Source organism: Myotis nattereri (genome assembly GCF_964212035.1).
Source record: "Myotis nattereri genome assembly, chromosome: 2".
NCBI lineage: Eukaryota > Metazoa > Chordata > Mammalia > Chiroptera > Vespertilionidae > Myotis > Myotis nattereri.
Genome location: NC_138076.1, coordinates 21,380,501 through 21,396,765, shown reverse-complemented (window position 1 = coordinate 21,396,765; position 16,265 = coordinate 21,380,501). Strand labels below are relative to the sequence as shown.

The 16,265-nt window shown below is 39.9% G+C and overlaps 1 protein-coding gene across 1 annotated transcript in view; it reads right to left on the bottom strand.

Annotated features, from left to right (window-relative positions):
* Window positions 1–16,265, bottom strand: part of UNC5D (unc-5 netrin receptor D) — a gene marked incomplete at its 5' end in the record, with an annotated part of 512,639 nt that overhangs the window by 24,398 nt on the left and 471,976 nt on the right. The window contains 3 exons of the mRNA XM_081083068.1: window positions 2,651–2,800; window positions 10,048–10,275; window positions 12,314–12,482. Coding sequence (XP_080939194.1) covers window positions 2,651–2,800; window positions 10,048–10,275; window positions 12,314–12,482 — 547 coding nt within the window. The remainder of the gene's footprint in view (window positions 1–2,650; window positions 2,801–10,047; window positions 10,276–12,313; window positions 12,483–16,265) is intronic.

Below are 16,265 nucleotides of genomic sequence, written 5' to 3'. Positions count from 1 at the left end.
CTTCATAAGCAATAGGGCTGTAGCATAGAGCTACATAAAATCTCATAAAATGTAACCCTCCAGAACCACAACCAACAGGATTTAAAAATCTATACATAGGATTTCATCCCATAGCTCTGGACCCAACCTTGAACTCATAGCATCCAGAAACCGTATCTCATGTGGCTGGTTGGTATCTGATAGAGGAAATATTCTAGGTACTAGATAACCTCCCAGGCTTACTACCTTCCTGGGACATTCCACCCTTCCCAGAAGCAAATGGGAATGTTTTTTAGGAGAGTAGGCCTTGGGTACCAATTGGAATTTGTTCATTCCCAGATTCCTGACTTGGAAGTTAGACAAAGGGAGAGAGGAATAAGAAGAAAAGGACACCAGAGGTCTTCTATATGAGGTTGAATGGTGACAGGGAGATTTCCAGTTGCAGAAGAGACCCATGAAATGTGTCAGGAATAGTCCTGAGGTTTTCTATCCCTCAGGAGCTCTGTTAGTTCCTGTCCACCAAGTCCTAATGCAAAGCCATTCTGTATTCTCCATACCCAGTATGTCAGTGCACATGAGGTTCAAGCAGGCGAACACAAACCCTCCCCAGAGTGCTTCCATCCGATGCCTGGGAGCAAGCACAGCATGGCCATTAAGACAAGCACAATCTGTAGTCACACAGCTGGGAAATTTCCATGGTGACAAGGGCAAGAACACTGGTGGTAGGGATGATAGAGAGAGAAGAGGAATGAAGCAGAAAGCCATTTGTGGATAAGAAAAATGAATTGGAAATGAAAACTCAGTGGCAGGCCTCCTGGTGCAGGGAAAAGTAAATTGTTTCTCAGCCTTCCAAGACTCTCTAGAATTATGCTCAATTACTGAAGGCAAATTTATACATGCTCACAACCTCTATGCAATCCAGCCCATTCTAACACTAAAGCGTGTTGGGTTTCCTGTAAGCCAATGCCCTTTGGCTTTGCCTGGCCCTGTTGCATCCTCTGAGGTTGGCAGGCACTTAACTCTCCAAAGCCTTCTCTACCCAAGGTTCTCTTAGAAATCCCTGGTGTTGGAATTATTGTTTCAATGCTGCTAAAAGGTTATGTTTCTTTGACCTGGATTTTTATCTCAAAGCATTAAACTTAATAGTTACTTTGGACTGAGTCACTTGCATTAGATCCAGTGAAGTGACATCTTTAAACCTATAAAGATTAATACAGAGGAATTTACATGAATGTTAGTGCTTGTTTTAATAATATCCTACTGTTCAATTTGGACCTGTACTGCTTTCTGAGAAACAGACACATAGGTCTAGGACATCCTAAACAAAATCTCCATCCATAGAAAACATCCTTCCATACGCAAAGATGCTGAATGTGCCCCCTAAAATCATTCAGGGCTGCGAGAGATGCTATTGTTCCTTTAAATGCACTAAAACTGTGCATAGAGAGGCAATTCCCAAGGTAACAAAAAGTCTGAAAAGCAAGTAGGAATGTATGGCCCTGTCTAATTTGAAAATTCTGTATTTTAGAAATTGAAAGGGTTGGCAGTTCAACTTTTTTTTAACTCTTAGGATGCAGTGAAGGTTTTTCTCTTTGTGATTTGGTTTGTTCCCATTCTGACAAGCTGGTATGCCTTGTGCAAGATTTTTTTTTTTAACTTAATGAATGCTACAAGGATGAAAAGGTTAAAAAAAACACAACCGCAAAGGGCTGTGCAGGTGATGTTGATGGACAGGATGAAGAAGTTTGAAAGCCTCCTGTGACTCCAGATCAATATGAGTCCACCAGAAGCCTTTCCAGAGTTAAGGAAGTGTCCCGTCACTTGAAGCACAGGGACTCTGACTTCAGAAACTATGGTAGACCAGCTGGCTGCACATGATGACAAACCTTACTGGGAATTTCCATAGAATTCACTGGCACAGTCACATGTTAAGAGATCTTTTTATGCTAAGCAATTACTCCCATTCCCTAAAAGTTATCCAAGGAGACTCTAAGCCATTTTGCAATTTTTTAAAAAAATTATAGAGTTATGTGAACAATCATATATATATATATATATATATATATATATATATATATATATATATATCTTTATATACTTATGAAAGGATTCTAAGGAGCATTACCCTTTCTTTGCCTCTCACTTTATAATTTCTTCTTCACATCTTGCCCAATTCATTTGGCAGCAAGCAATTAATATTTTCATGATGTAAACGTCTTGTTCCCACCTGGTCAGCCATAGCTCTCTACAAGTCAAAATCACCCTGAAGAGGTTTCTCACTGACATCCAGTTCATTAGTTGCTGAACATGATTAAAGCAATATATTATAATGAACTGATTTTTAATAAAAAAAACGACAAACAAAGCTTGCTCTAAGTTATTAAATTACCACCCTCCACTTATGTCAAGCAACCATTTGAACATGAGAGAGGAGACATGTCACATTACCTGAGTTGTAAGCTGTCTTTCTCCCACAGTTAGAAACCTGCAAATTTAGCCAATATGTTCAATTCCCTGGATGTAGCCCAAACGGTTACATTTCTCTGACAGTTCTGAGATTATAGCCATACTTTTAAAGGAGGAGGAAAGTCAAGAGGACCCTCTTCAGGGTTTGTGAGACGCTTGCTGGTTAAAGCAAAGCTATTTCGTTAGAAAGCCATTTGGCCAGTACCTGGCAAGCAGTGAATGGTTTAATTCTCCAGAGGAATGGGGGGATATCAAGGACAGAGATCTGAAGACTAAAGGTATTCCCTTTGAAATGCAGCAACTTCGGTTCTTCCAGTAGTTGTCCACCTTGATGCCTTTCATCTGACACCACTTCCTATAGGACAGGGAGAGAGAAGAGGCACAACAATGAAGTATCCAGTTGTCTCTGCTTTTCCTTCCATAGATATGTATGCTCACTACCAAATATCGCCCAGAAACAGACAAACAGCATGATGGCTGCAGTCCTCCTTTACCCTCTGTACCCTTGTGAGGTCAAGACTAAGGATTAAAAGCTGCTAATAGCATTTGGGCAGAAAGAAACAGCTGATCGTTATGTTGGTTAGGCTTTTGAACACTCTATGCCTTTCTTTAGAAGACCTCCATTGCACTAAGCAAATTTTAACACTGTTGAATTTCCACAATTGTATGAATTTCATTCTGATATGACTATAATCCATATGTCAGGTTAGGTACAGAAACCTCCCATCATATTTCACAATAAAGGTAGAAACAGCCCCCTCCTCTCTGGTTCACTTGTTGGTCACTAACATAGGTATTATCCACATTTATTCTCTGTCTCAAAACAGATGTTACAGAGTGCACATGTCATGTTTATTTGTACTAATGTTCATAAAAGTTATGCCAAAGGCCAAGTTATGCCGAAGTAATCAGTCAGTTTTAGCTCAGAAAAAAAAATCAAAATTCTGAGATAAGTATGCCTGCATCTTTCACTGAGAAGTCGTTATAAATACATTTCATGCAAACACAATGCACATACATCCTATTGAGTAAACCATTTAATTGGTTCCAAATTTGTGTTGTTCAGAAACATTGGAAAGGTGATATAGTAACTGAAATAATAGCTATGATTTCTGTAAAATTTTAAACCACCATGGGCTGAGGCTTTTCCTGTTACTAGAGATAAGAGACCTCCCTAAACCTATTTTTAAAAAACCACCATTAATTGAGTTATAATTTTCTTGCAAAGCTAAGATAAATAAGAAAGCTGAAATCCTTAAATTATGTTTTGTAATCGTCCCAGATTCTAAAAAAGATTGTAAGAAGTCAAGCAAATAGGTTTATAAATACAGTATAAATACATTTTAATTATAAATATAACTTTCAATTATCAGTGAGTAAAAGCTGCTCTGAAGGTGATCTTTATCTCTTGTGTATGTGTAAAATAACATTAAAAAAAACGTTTCTGACTAAGAAGCAGCTGCCCATGTGCATATAAATAGGTTGTAAGTATCTTTTGTTAGGACTAAGTGTTTCAATTCTGATGTCATTTTCTCCAGCTCTTTCATCTTGTTCTGGGAGGGTGTTTTTCTGGGTCCCCTAGGTCTTACTTGAGTTTATTCATAAGCTTCTAATATGGTATTTATTCACTAGGCACCGTGGCATTCAGCACTTGAAAAGTGGCTAGTGACTGAGGAATTGAATATTTCATTTTAATTATGTTAAATGTAAAGTCCCATAGGTGGTTAATAATTACTGGACCTAACAGTGCTATGCTAAGTGATTCCTTATGTTCTGGATCTAAGACTTGGGTAAAACAACATGGTAGACGGTATCTGATTGGGGCCTCAAACCGTGGGAAGAATGTGGCAGGGTGGGGAGAAAGGGAAATTCATTCCTGATGCTGACTTGAGGTCTTTCATAGATGCTGGCTACTGGTTCCTTCTCTTGAGATTAATGAGTGTCCACTGGAGCTATGCTTAAGCTGGACTTTGGGTGTCCAGAAATGAACTCTCTCTCTGCCACCAAGGAGCTCACAGTCTAGTGAGAGCATCAGAACAGTAGGCTAATATTATCACAGTACATGTGCAATACATGTGAATAGCACAATACATGTGTGCCTAGAAGTAAAGGCAAGGCAAAGGGTGCCTAACCCAGATAGGAGGAGAGGCCAGATAGAAGAAGCACTGTTTGAGCTGAACCTTAAGGTAAAATAGGGCCTAACCATAGGAAAAGGAGGGAGAGAGCCTTCCAGACAGTGGGCAGGGTTTGCACAAATGCCTGGAGGCAAGACTGGGCTGGAGAAGAAGGTGAGGGTGGAAAGTGTGTGGCTGGAGATGATGACCATGTAGGGCAGGGACCAGATCATGAATTCTTGCTTGCTATGCTAAGGGCTTGTATTAACATTGATCAGGGTTTCAGGTGCATAGGAATCTTCTGGGGGTTACATATTCTTCTAAAGAGTTCTAATCTTGTAACCCAAAATGGAAACACAAGATTCTAATCTCATTTCTGTGTGGTTTTAGGCCTCATCCCCTTACTTGAGTTTATGCATAGCTAAGCAAAATAATTAGCATGATAATATACTGACCTCTTTTTGCAATTCCAGTGCAAGGTTAGAAACAAGTACAAATAAAACATGTGCTTTTTAAACCCACATTTAAGCCACAGAATTACAAGCATCGACTCTTCGAGGTATATTTGACCAGTTTTTCTACAGTGCACCCCTTTTCTTTAAGTCTATCTTGTCTGAATGTACAGAGAAGTAAACCGAGGTCAGCAGATGGAATGATTTCTTTGAGATCATGCATTACTTAGTGGAGAGCTCAGCTATTTTAATATTTCAAATCTATGTAGATTTTTCCCACCAGAAGGGAACTTTCAAGTTTTCAATCACTAAGTACCTATTTACAGGTGAAAACATGCAGATCCTCATCCCCCCTTAAAGCCACATAGTTAATGACCAAGTTAAGACTAGAATAGGGAACTTGTTCATTGTCCAGTATTTTTTTCTACTAGATTTCCCTGCATTTCCCTGCTTGATTTTTTTAAAGAAAGAAATAATGTGGTCAGACTACTATTAACCCTGTTCCATAAATAAGTTTTCATTGGTAAGATATATGTAAAGATGATACAAGTCAGTCTGTATTAGTTCTAGGGTTATATATACTAAGTAGTCCTTGAAATGCAGAGTGGAAAATAGAAAAAGAAAAAAAAAAGTTATAAAAAAAATGGATACCTACTTATAATTATCACAGAGGAAAACGGTACCTTTTAAAAGTTTCTGCTCTAGGCTCCAAAGTTAAATACAACCATGATTTATGTTTGCTTTTTTTTGTTTTTTTAACTTACCATGTATTGAACCGACTGTATACAAGTAACAGTGTCTCCTAATCTTGCACACAATAGTAAGCAATTACAGTAAAAAAAGAATTATTAATTATTAAAATGAAGAAGCCCAATAATAAACTAATCCTTGCATTTATATATTTGTAAAGGCACAACTGGTTTCATAATTAAAGAAATAAACACTGAGTATAAGCTTTAAAACACTCTTCAAATAGAATAAACTGTACTTAACAGTTACGCCCCTAGCTAATTGTATTATTCTCAGGGGCCCGGCCTGGACATCTGGGTTTTTAAATGCTTCTCAGCTGGTTCCGAACCCTGGTTGGGTTTGGGAATCGGGGATACAAATAACTCTGCTGAGCTAGTTCTGAGTCACCCATAGGGATGCATCACCCAGGAGCGGGGCCCGATGTTCATGTGTTTTTTCCTATCTGCTTCCTGCATAACATGGACCCTCTGTTAAATCTATTGTAAAATTGATATTTGCATTAATTAAACTAGAAAATAGGGTCTGACCAGTTTCTTCATATGTAATATGTCACTAAAGGCTCTGGGTGATGTTTTTCCGGTCTCTGCTTCATCATTTCACATTGGGAGCTGCTAGTCATCCGGTTCTAGGAGTTGTGGCCAAGAAACTTGTGCTCTGTGCCTCACTGAGCTCTTTATGATGATTTAATGAGACAAGCAACAAAATTCAGGTGTGCTTCAGGGATAGGAAAACAGGCAGACCAGATTTACATATTTATGAGACAAAACTGTTTGAACTTAAGCACACACACACACAGAAAAATTATGTTGCTGTGGTGTTTTCCTTTAAATGCTTTACATGAACAATATTTCCCAAGGTTGCATTATTGATAAATACAAGAACTTCATCTGGAGGAAATCCTTTGAAATTAGATTCTGAATCCACATTAATGCCAAGTAAGTAATGAGTACCAAGAGGTACTGAATGGGAGTGCTGAGAACAGCAGAGAAAAAAAACAAAACCAAACTAGGTTTTTTTCTTTTTTTCTTTTTCCTTTCTAAGATAGGGCAAGTGCTTAATTCCTTCCTTTCTCCGTGTCAAGGTTTGTTTGAGCTGTGAGAGAGAAGGGGGGGATGGGGAGAGAATACAATAACAAAAACTTAGTTCTTAAAATGTTACTGCTTTGAAAAAAGATCACCATTCCTCAACCTCTGCTTTGAATTCATCAAAGGAGGTGATGCCAAACACAGAGACATAAAATGTCAGCTCTAATTAGTACAGAAACACAGCAGTGGGAAGGACACCAAGTCATTAGGCCCTTCTCACCCTCTCCTCACCTTCCGGCAGATGGCATTTTTGTTTTTAAGGACCATACCAGAACTGATCTAATTTTCATAGAGATGTTTTTAGATGTATTTATCGCAACAGATCTGAAACTAATTGAATTATGTTTTGCCAAGGTGTTTGAGGCATTTTTTGTTGTTGTTGTTATTCAAAACTACTATGATTCAGATAAAATACCCCCAGAGCAAATGAGCAGCAAGAATAGTAGCTCTGCATGCAGGAGGTATAGGGAAGGAAGGTGTGGCTGAAAATGGAGAATGTTTCTGTTTGCTTACTAAAATCCTCTACAGGAATATATTTTTGGTGGGACCATTATCTTGCCAGAGATCCTCACCTAGCTCTAAGAGGACTGGTAAGTGGGGTCTGGAAATGGTGGGTTTTTAAAGGATTTTATGGGACATAATTTCCCCATGAAATCTGAATGCCAGGAAGAATGAATCATGCCCCTTAACCAGACTTCTTTCTTGGTTAAGAGCACAGGTCTAGTTGGGCATGTATTTGTTGCCATTTCTTTTAGATATAAAAAATGCACCATAATAAATATGGCAACTGTACACCCACACTTGTATCTATTTCCAAATCACAAGAAACATTTCCATTATAGTGGTAACTGAGGCAAATTCCTAGATAGGCAATTTCTGTAGAAATGTTTCATGAAAAACTACACATTAATTTTGATGAAGAAGTCAGGGTTCTATCAGCATTGTAGAAAATGAGTCACCACCATATACAATATTTTCAGCTCACACCCACAAGTCAGGGAATTAATGTGTGAAGTCTTTCAGAGGTTCAACAAGTGAACTGATGCTAAGGATTTCTAAAAGGGGGACTGTTTTAATGGGTTAGTAACTATATAATACTCCCCTCTAATTAAATACCACATATGAAGCCATAAGAAATATTATTTGGGATATTAAGGTTGTTTGAATGAACCCGTGTAAAAAGGCATGAACACATGCACTTAGCAAGGTAAGAATCCAGAAAGCAAGATCCTTTTAGAAGCAACACCCAGAGACTAAGGCCAGGGAGTAAAACAGTTGTGTTCAGAAAAGCTAAAAGTTATATTTCAATTGTTCCATGAGTCAGAAAAGTTATTCAACCAAGGCCGATGCTCTCTCAGAACCCCAAGGGCGGAGCATGTCCTTTACTGCTCATGACAGCTGTCACATTCATCCTGTCAGTAACATGTACAACCAAACCCAACTTGAACGTCAGCTTCATTCGACATAACAGGAGCAGGGAAGAATCGCTGGAGGTACATAGATTACAAAAAATGGGGTCAAAGTTATTTCCCCTGAAAAACATTTCTCTAACGCAAAATTAAAGAGTTTGAAGAAAGAAACATCTCTAAGTGAAATTAAGGTACTTGGATTCAATTTAGAGGGAGAATAACTTTCTTCCTAGCATTGACTAAGAAGAGTATATTACCCACAGGAGTGGATAGTGGTTGGGAAAGCTGTGTTCAGGGCCTCATTCACATTCTTCTGTGAACAGTTGAGCTGTTGTGGAATCTGGTAGCAATCAACAGAAATAAAAATAGATTATCTGGAAAGTCTATTGGAATAAACTCTACAGGCAAATGTTTAACTTACTGGTATACACAACAGCAGTGAGACCATTATTCAAAGAAAATTCCAAATTGGTTATGAAGGCTGACTTCCAAGGCGGCCGTGATGAACAGATCCTCATAATCGTACCAGGCGGCAGTGGGCTATGCACATGAGCCAGAAGCCTGGAACTGCTCCATGGCCCTGCCCGCACCCCTTCAGCTTACTCAGCCTTTTCAATCTGGCTGAGTTACTATACTAAACATCCAACTTGAGTTATGGTGCATTTTATAATTGTGAAGTGATGGTAACACTGTCAATACATCGCTGAATGTCTTATGTAGTTTATCGTGGAGAACTCCTTTTTCTAGAGGTGGTGAAAGCAGATGACATGCGTAGAGTGCCAGTCATAGGATGAGGTGTAACTACTTATGCTGAAGTGCTTTACACGACAAAATGGCACCCCTATGCACAGCCTTTTATGTGTAGCCAGCTATTAAGTGTGCCCTTGACCTGTGCTACCTAAGAGACAGGGACGGTTTGGAAATGCAAGTTGGTACTGTCGTCTTTACTGGCTCTGTTCAGGATTCAGGTCATTGTATCCCTTGTCCTGGCAAACGTGAGTTTTCCAGCTCAGTGTCTTAAACGCTAGTTAGAGGCAGTGCTCTGCATAATGGACTTAATGACCCAGGACTGGACTGGCAGGAATCTGGGATGAGGTGTGTCGAGAGAGCTATGCTACTTATGTGTGGGCAAAGCTTACACAGGCACTTCTGCACCATCCTTTCTGCTATTAATAAATCCACACTCTGTGAGTAGCTAATTTAAGATAAATCTTACATGATTAAAAAGTGTCAAAAGTGGAAAGGAACCTTGACCATCTCTGCCCTAGTAGCCCTGATAATTAATAGACTATGATAGGTATGATTAATAATTGTTGTTTTCTAACTACAACCTTCGGTTAATTCAAGCAATTTTCTCCTTGCCCTCTGCACAACAAATAACTCATGCCTGTAGTTCACCCCATTCTCCATTCTTGACAGGGTAACCGTTTCTCTTTTGCTCCTAGATTTCATCCATCCATGAAGGTTCACAAAGAGGTCTCTACAACTCCTTTCCAGTTCCTCTACTGAACTGGGTCTTTATTTTCTGAATTCCGACTTCACTTCTAGTCAGTTTTACAATTTAGCACACAAGGCTTTCATTTAACCCTTCTCTTTTTCTGACTGCCAGGGACCTAAGCACCTTGTTGGACACACAGTAAACACAGCTCTCGCTTCAAGATAGGTATCCCCATCAGGCCAGTGGTGTGGGTTCATTTTCCAGACCTTCAGTACTAGAATTCTCTATTGATACTGATCTTTAAGAAACCCCATGCTTTCATGACACCAAAAGAATTATAGAGACAGAGCTGACCTGAAATGCACAAGGGGTATTGTCCACACAGTAGACTCTCAGGTTGTAATCCAGGGAGTTGCAGGACATGCAGCCGAAAACCGCCACCTTGAGTTGCTTCACGGCACAGTCTGTGATTGGTTCTCCAGTGAGGGCATATGTCCCAAAGCTGTCTAGGAGCACATGACATGCAAAGGGGTCCAACAGGCAGTAACAGGATGTGGATTCATCCTCCACTGACATCACCTCCTGTTGGGAAAAGGTGCGTTAAATTCTCTTGGTTTAGAAATAAAAGATGTGATTTGATTTTAACAATTACTTTCCAAGGACATAACTAACCAAACAAACATTTTCAGAATTAGGGCATTTTCATTGCCCTAATTTTCTTCTTCTTCTTTTTTTAATCCTCACCCAAGGATATTTTTCCTTTGCTTTTTTAGAGAGACTGGGAGAGGGGAAGACAGAGAGAAATATCAATGTGAGAGAAACATACTGATTGGTTGCCTTGTGCACCAGCCCTGACAAGGGGCTGGGCTGGGGAGGAGCCTGCAACCGAGGTATGTGCCCTTGACCTGAATCGAACCTGGGACCCTTTGGTCTGCAGGCCGACACTCTATCCACTGAGAAAAACTGGCTAGGGCTGCCCTAATTTTCTTGATGTTAACTATTCTTCTGTCAAAATAACTGTTTACCTCAGAAACTCAAGAAAAGGTTATATTCAGTATTGGAATTCTACTTAATAGATTATAACAAACATTGGTTTCAAAGTTTTCCTATTTTTGGTTAATTTGTTTAATGCCAAATTTTAAAAAATGTCTTAAACATTAACATCAATAAATAAACATTTATGTTTTTAAAAAGGGTATTTCTGAAAATATCTTTTTTTTGTTTTGTTTTGTTTTTAATATATTTTATTGATTTTTTACAGAGAGAAAGGGAGAGGGATAGAGAATTAGAAACATTGATGAGAGAGAAACATTAATTCCGCTGCTTCCTGCACACTCCCCACTGGGGATGTGCCTGCAACCAAGGTATATGCCCTTGACCGGAATTGAACCTGGGACCCTTCAGTCCGCAGGCTGACGCTCTATCCACTGAGCCAAACCAGTTAGGGCTGAAAATATCTTTTGCTATCCTTAAGGTACTATATATATATATTTCAAATATTTTATCCTCTTTCATTTCACCAAAATTATTCACGAGGAACCATTAAATAAGTAGTTTGGATAAGATGTACTAAGAATATATCACTTTCTCTGATAAGAACTTAGGTCCGTGTGTGGCTGGTTTGGTAGAGCATAAATCTAATACCATCTGGATGTAAAAGATTGTGAGGAAGTGCTGAGAAGAGAAACTAAAGAGGAGGAAATCAGGCAAAGCAAAACTTAATAAAAAACAGACCCAAACCTGGCCCAGGAAACCCATGGAACTTCATGCCCCAGGAAATTTGCCTGTCGTGTATGAGGACTGAATAAATAGCAGAATGCATTTCCAACAGAGAATATAGACCAGTTTGCAGACAGAGCTGGGCAGAGAAAATGTAATCTATTGCAGCAACTGGCATTTTTCTTCTCATAGGGAAACACGATTTTCCTTTTACTTCTCTTGCTGGAAGTACCTCCTGGGAGGTCCGGTCCCAGGGCTAGCTGGAACAGGTCATTGTGTTCCAACAAGATAATTCACCTGCTTTCATGCAAACTGACTTCAGAGGGACATAAAAGGAATCCCTATCAGACAGATAAATCAGAGGTTTCACTTAGAACAGTAATTCCACTGCAATCTTTCTTTGCTGTGACGGTCTCCCTTGCTGTCTGTTCTAATGCATTCATTAATTCACCAAAATATATTTAGCACCTATTGCATTCCTGATTACTTAAACATAGGTTTATTATAATCCCTCTGATGATAAAACAGATACAGTGATTTTATATAATCCCTATTTATATAATCCCATATAATCCCTATGATGACAAAAACAGATATAGTGACACAGTTTTATGTCCCAAAGAGAGGTACATAAGGATATATCTCTGTGGGTAATTACAACTGTATTCTAAAACTGAACAAAAATAGCTTGGGATTCTCTCATCTCTTTTCCCTTATCCTGGAAAACCACTAGCCAATACCTTCAGGGTTTATAAAACACATGTCACCAACCCTCTGAAAAACAAGACAATGCTCACAGATTTCACAGCTGACTCTTGGTATTAAGAGAGCATAAGGTTAAATCTGTCCTGTAGGTGTAGCCCAAATCCTGGTTTTCAAAAAAGGAAACATAGAGCCTCACCTCCCACGTGCCCTGCTGTGTCCTCTTCTTTAAATGGATATTCCAGTGCTCAGAGCTGACGTCTGCACAGTGTGGTATGGTCAATGCAAAGGGCGTGGTGACAATCATGTCTGGGGGACCACAGGTGACTTCAGGACTCAGGAGCACCTCGGATCCATCGGACTGGAGGCTTTACCATGGGGAAGGGATGAAAGAGAGAGGCATGTAAAGGAGGGGGCTCATTTGAATGAGAATTTAGTTACAGAAGGGGTGAGGGTGGGTAGTCGGGGGTTCTCTTCAGCCCAAGCACAGTCCTTTCCCAGCATTCCTCCTGGACAGCACCACACATGTGGAGGGCTGGGCTGGACCACAGCCATTCATCCGAGCTGCTCAGGCACCCAGACTGGGCTTCAGCCTAGATTTCAAATCTGGGTTCTGACAAACAAAATGACAAATGTTTCTGCAGAAATAAAGGGCAGAACAGAAGAAAGCAAAGATGTGTCCAGTGTGTCACACGCCAGCTATGGAATCCTTATTCTTGTTGATAACATTGTCAATTACCAAAGCCAAGAACGTTATAGAAATGACTAATCTTAGCATCAGATTCCTTTCTTCTAACATATTCTACAAATATTTTTAATGCTAGTAGAGGCTAAAGCAAAGTATTATGAAATAAAGCAACACCTGAAACACACCCAAACTGAGTATGTCTCTTCTGGTTTTAAGAACATTTAATTTTTACCAATGCGTAGTGATAGCATAGTAAACAGCCCATTATCAATGTGCATAATCAAATATATATCTTTCAACTCTTTCCTATTTTAGATCTAAATTTAAAATCATTTTACCCAGAGCTGGTGTTTAGATTTTTCTGTATTGTGAATTATTTACGGGAATGCAGAGTCATGAAACAGATAAAAGAAAGTGAAGCTTAATTAAAGGGAGATAATACCAGCTCAGTGAATGCCTCTCTCTTTCATTTTCTGTCTTTTGTTTTTAATCTCTGTCCCCAAACAGGCAGGGACTGTTAGATGGACAGTGATCAATGAGGAGACCCTAGAAGCCTACTCATGCCCCCCACCAGACGCTTATGTATTTTTGAACAATATTTACATTTTTTGACACATTTTCCCTTGTAGGAGATACAGTGACACAGTAGATAGCCAGTAAAGTAATTGAAGACTCTCAGCATTTCTCCTGGACAAAGGTACCTGAGAGCTGGGCTTGGGCTTACTCAGGCTTTCTCTTACCCAACCCAGAAAGGACATTTAAATATATCATCCCTGGTCAAAACAGCAACCTCTTGAGCAAGGTAAAGATGAAAATCAGTACTCAAAGATACCACCTTTTCTGTGATCTTGTATAAACAGTTTTTCCATGAGTACATCTAACACGTTATTAGTTTCTGACTCGCTGTGTTCACATTGGTTGTTCTTGCTCAGGTTAGTAGTGGTCACACTCTACTTCATTATCTCTAATTTGCTGCTGCAATAAAAGCCAAGGCATATAATTGAGCAGAAACATCTTTCATCTACTGTATCTAAAACAGACCTGAACATATCACACAGTCTATCTTCTTCCCCAAGAAGCACCAGAGACGACTTCAAAAAATTCAACCTCCCATGTAGCCAACCATTGTCCAAAGCTGACAATTCTTTCTATACAAGCAAAGCATAAGGTACCTGAAAATATATCTGCATTTACTTTTAAGCAGGGTAGGCAAGCTATGGGTGTATTAGCAATAACAAATGCTCTATAACCATCCTATGAATATACTGAAGGTCTGAAAAAAAAGGAAAATGCCAGTGTGAGCTGTAACCAGCACGGAGTGGCAGCCTGCGTGTGGATGCCTGCCAGGGCCATTAGAGAGGGCTAAGCGCTTTCCCCGTAATTGCCGCCTGCATCCATCACAGACAGGAATAGCAGAGATGCTTAGGAGTGACCGATGACAAGCTCTCCTAAAAGAACTACTTAATTGCTTTCAGAGAATCATCCCCCTTGTTGAACATATTGTTCAAACATATGGGAATTTGGGGAATTATTTAATGCCAAATGAACTGAAATCAGCTAATTAGATGAACTCTCACACTCGTGAATAGCAAGGCTCCTTTCTGTAATAACTTAAACAGCATTAGGAGTCACAGCCGGTGCACATCCCGTACAGGCACTGCGTGGATCGGGAGCTTTGCGTTAGGCAGGCATCGTGCATTTCCATACATGGAAAGGGAGTAAATCAAGATTTATATCTAATCACCCCACTGTGAAACGGTGTCTGGATGTAGGTTTCTCTAGTGAAAGAACAGAATTTAAATCTCTCCATTTTCCCCCCCATGATTAATAAAAAATTTGCCCTTTTCTGCTACCTTTTATTTGAGGCAATCAGGAAGATTTACAAAATATTAATTAAAGCTCTTCACACACCTAGGGAAGCAGGTGTGAACAGCAGAAGGTCAAAGAGAAGTCGATTAAGGCAATGGCAGCAAAATATCCCTACATTTCTACTCGCAGGCTCCTGCTCTCTGTGACCAGATATACTGCCCTCCTCTGTTACCAGTAGGAGATTTCTGGTCCAATTGCTGGCTCCTGTGACATCCAAGGCAAGATGGGGGGAAAGCATAGTCTGAGTGTAGTCATGGATACAGACTTAGGGCCTTTAAGGACAGAGGGCTGGGGAGATTTAATTAGGCCTGTGCATAAATGAAGATTCATAAGGAAAGTATGGGTGGCATTTAAGTTTTCTCACATTATATAGTACATGTCAAGAAAGTAGCCATGCTCCTGCTAGAAGAAAAAGGTGACAGTTTTCTAAAACGGCTGTGAGCTAATAATAACTGTGAAATAATAACAGCAGCGATTTCAAGAGCATAATATGAACCACTTCAGGGCATCACATACCATAGTGTAGATAGAAAAGTCTGGTTGTGTGGACTTTTGCTACCTATTCTTTTCATTGTGTTTTTGTTATCTCTCTCTCTCTCTCTCTCTCTCTCTCGCTCTCTCTCTCTCTCTCTCCCTCCCTCCCTCCCTCCCTCCCTCCCTCCCTCCCTCCTATCACCTATCTATCTATCTATCTATCTATCTATCTATCTATCATCTATCTATCATCTGCTGTGCATGTTTATGAAAGCTTCTGGATAGGAGGAGATGATCAATAATTTAAGAGTTAGGTCTATGTAACCAGGTGGCTTGCTGAGCAACTATATGGAAATACAGCTGTGAATTAAAATTTCTGCTCACACAGTGCAGCAGAGGGTTATGGGGAGAACTGACAGCTCTGCAGCTTTGATGCAGAAAACACAGGGTGGGAGAGGGTGCACAGGAGCAGCCTGGTAATCTGGTAAATCAGGTAGACCCATGCTGCTAACCTTGTTTAGTTACCAGGAGGGGAAACCCTTAATAGAAGTGGCTGCAGAGAACATAGGCACTGGGCCAAAAGAACAGTCTTAAGTCCTCACTGTGCTCTTCGTGGCATCATCCCTGATACCTCATCCCTCTTCTCACTTTTTCTCTGTTATTAAAACCAGACGTTGTGGCAAAAGGGAAAGCCCATGCCTTTCTGTACCTCACTTTCCTCATGTGTAAAATAACACCTACTCTAAGATTGCTCTGAGAGTTCAAAGAAGTATAAACAGCACCTAGTATATGTTCATTGGGGGATATTTCTACTTCCCCAACCCCAAGCTCCCACCGCTCCTGACTTTTCACTTGTCCTACTTCTATCAGAACTGTGTTTCTCTGAGGTGGCAAATCTATTCAACAAAATTGTCATTATATCAATATATGCTTGGACAAAATTTTCAGTGCCTTAGAGATGTGCACTACGGGAATTTAAGGCACCTCATGAATGCTTTTTCATCCTTACCTCCCAGTCTGAGCTCACCTCAGCAAGCAGAGGAATCCCACTAAATTGTCAATTTGTTCCCGCCTCAAGGAATTCCAGCTGGTCCAGCTGCTCCGGAGTGCTCAGTGGGGC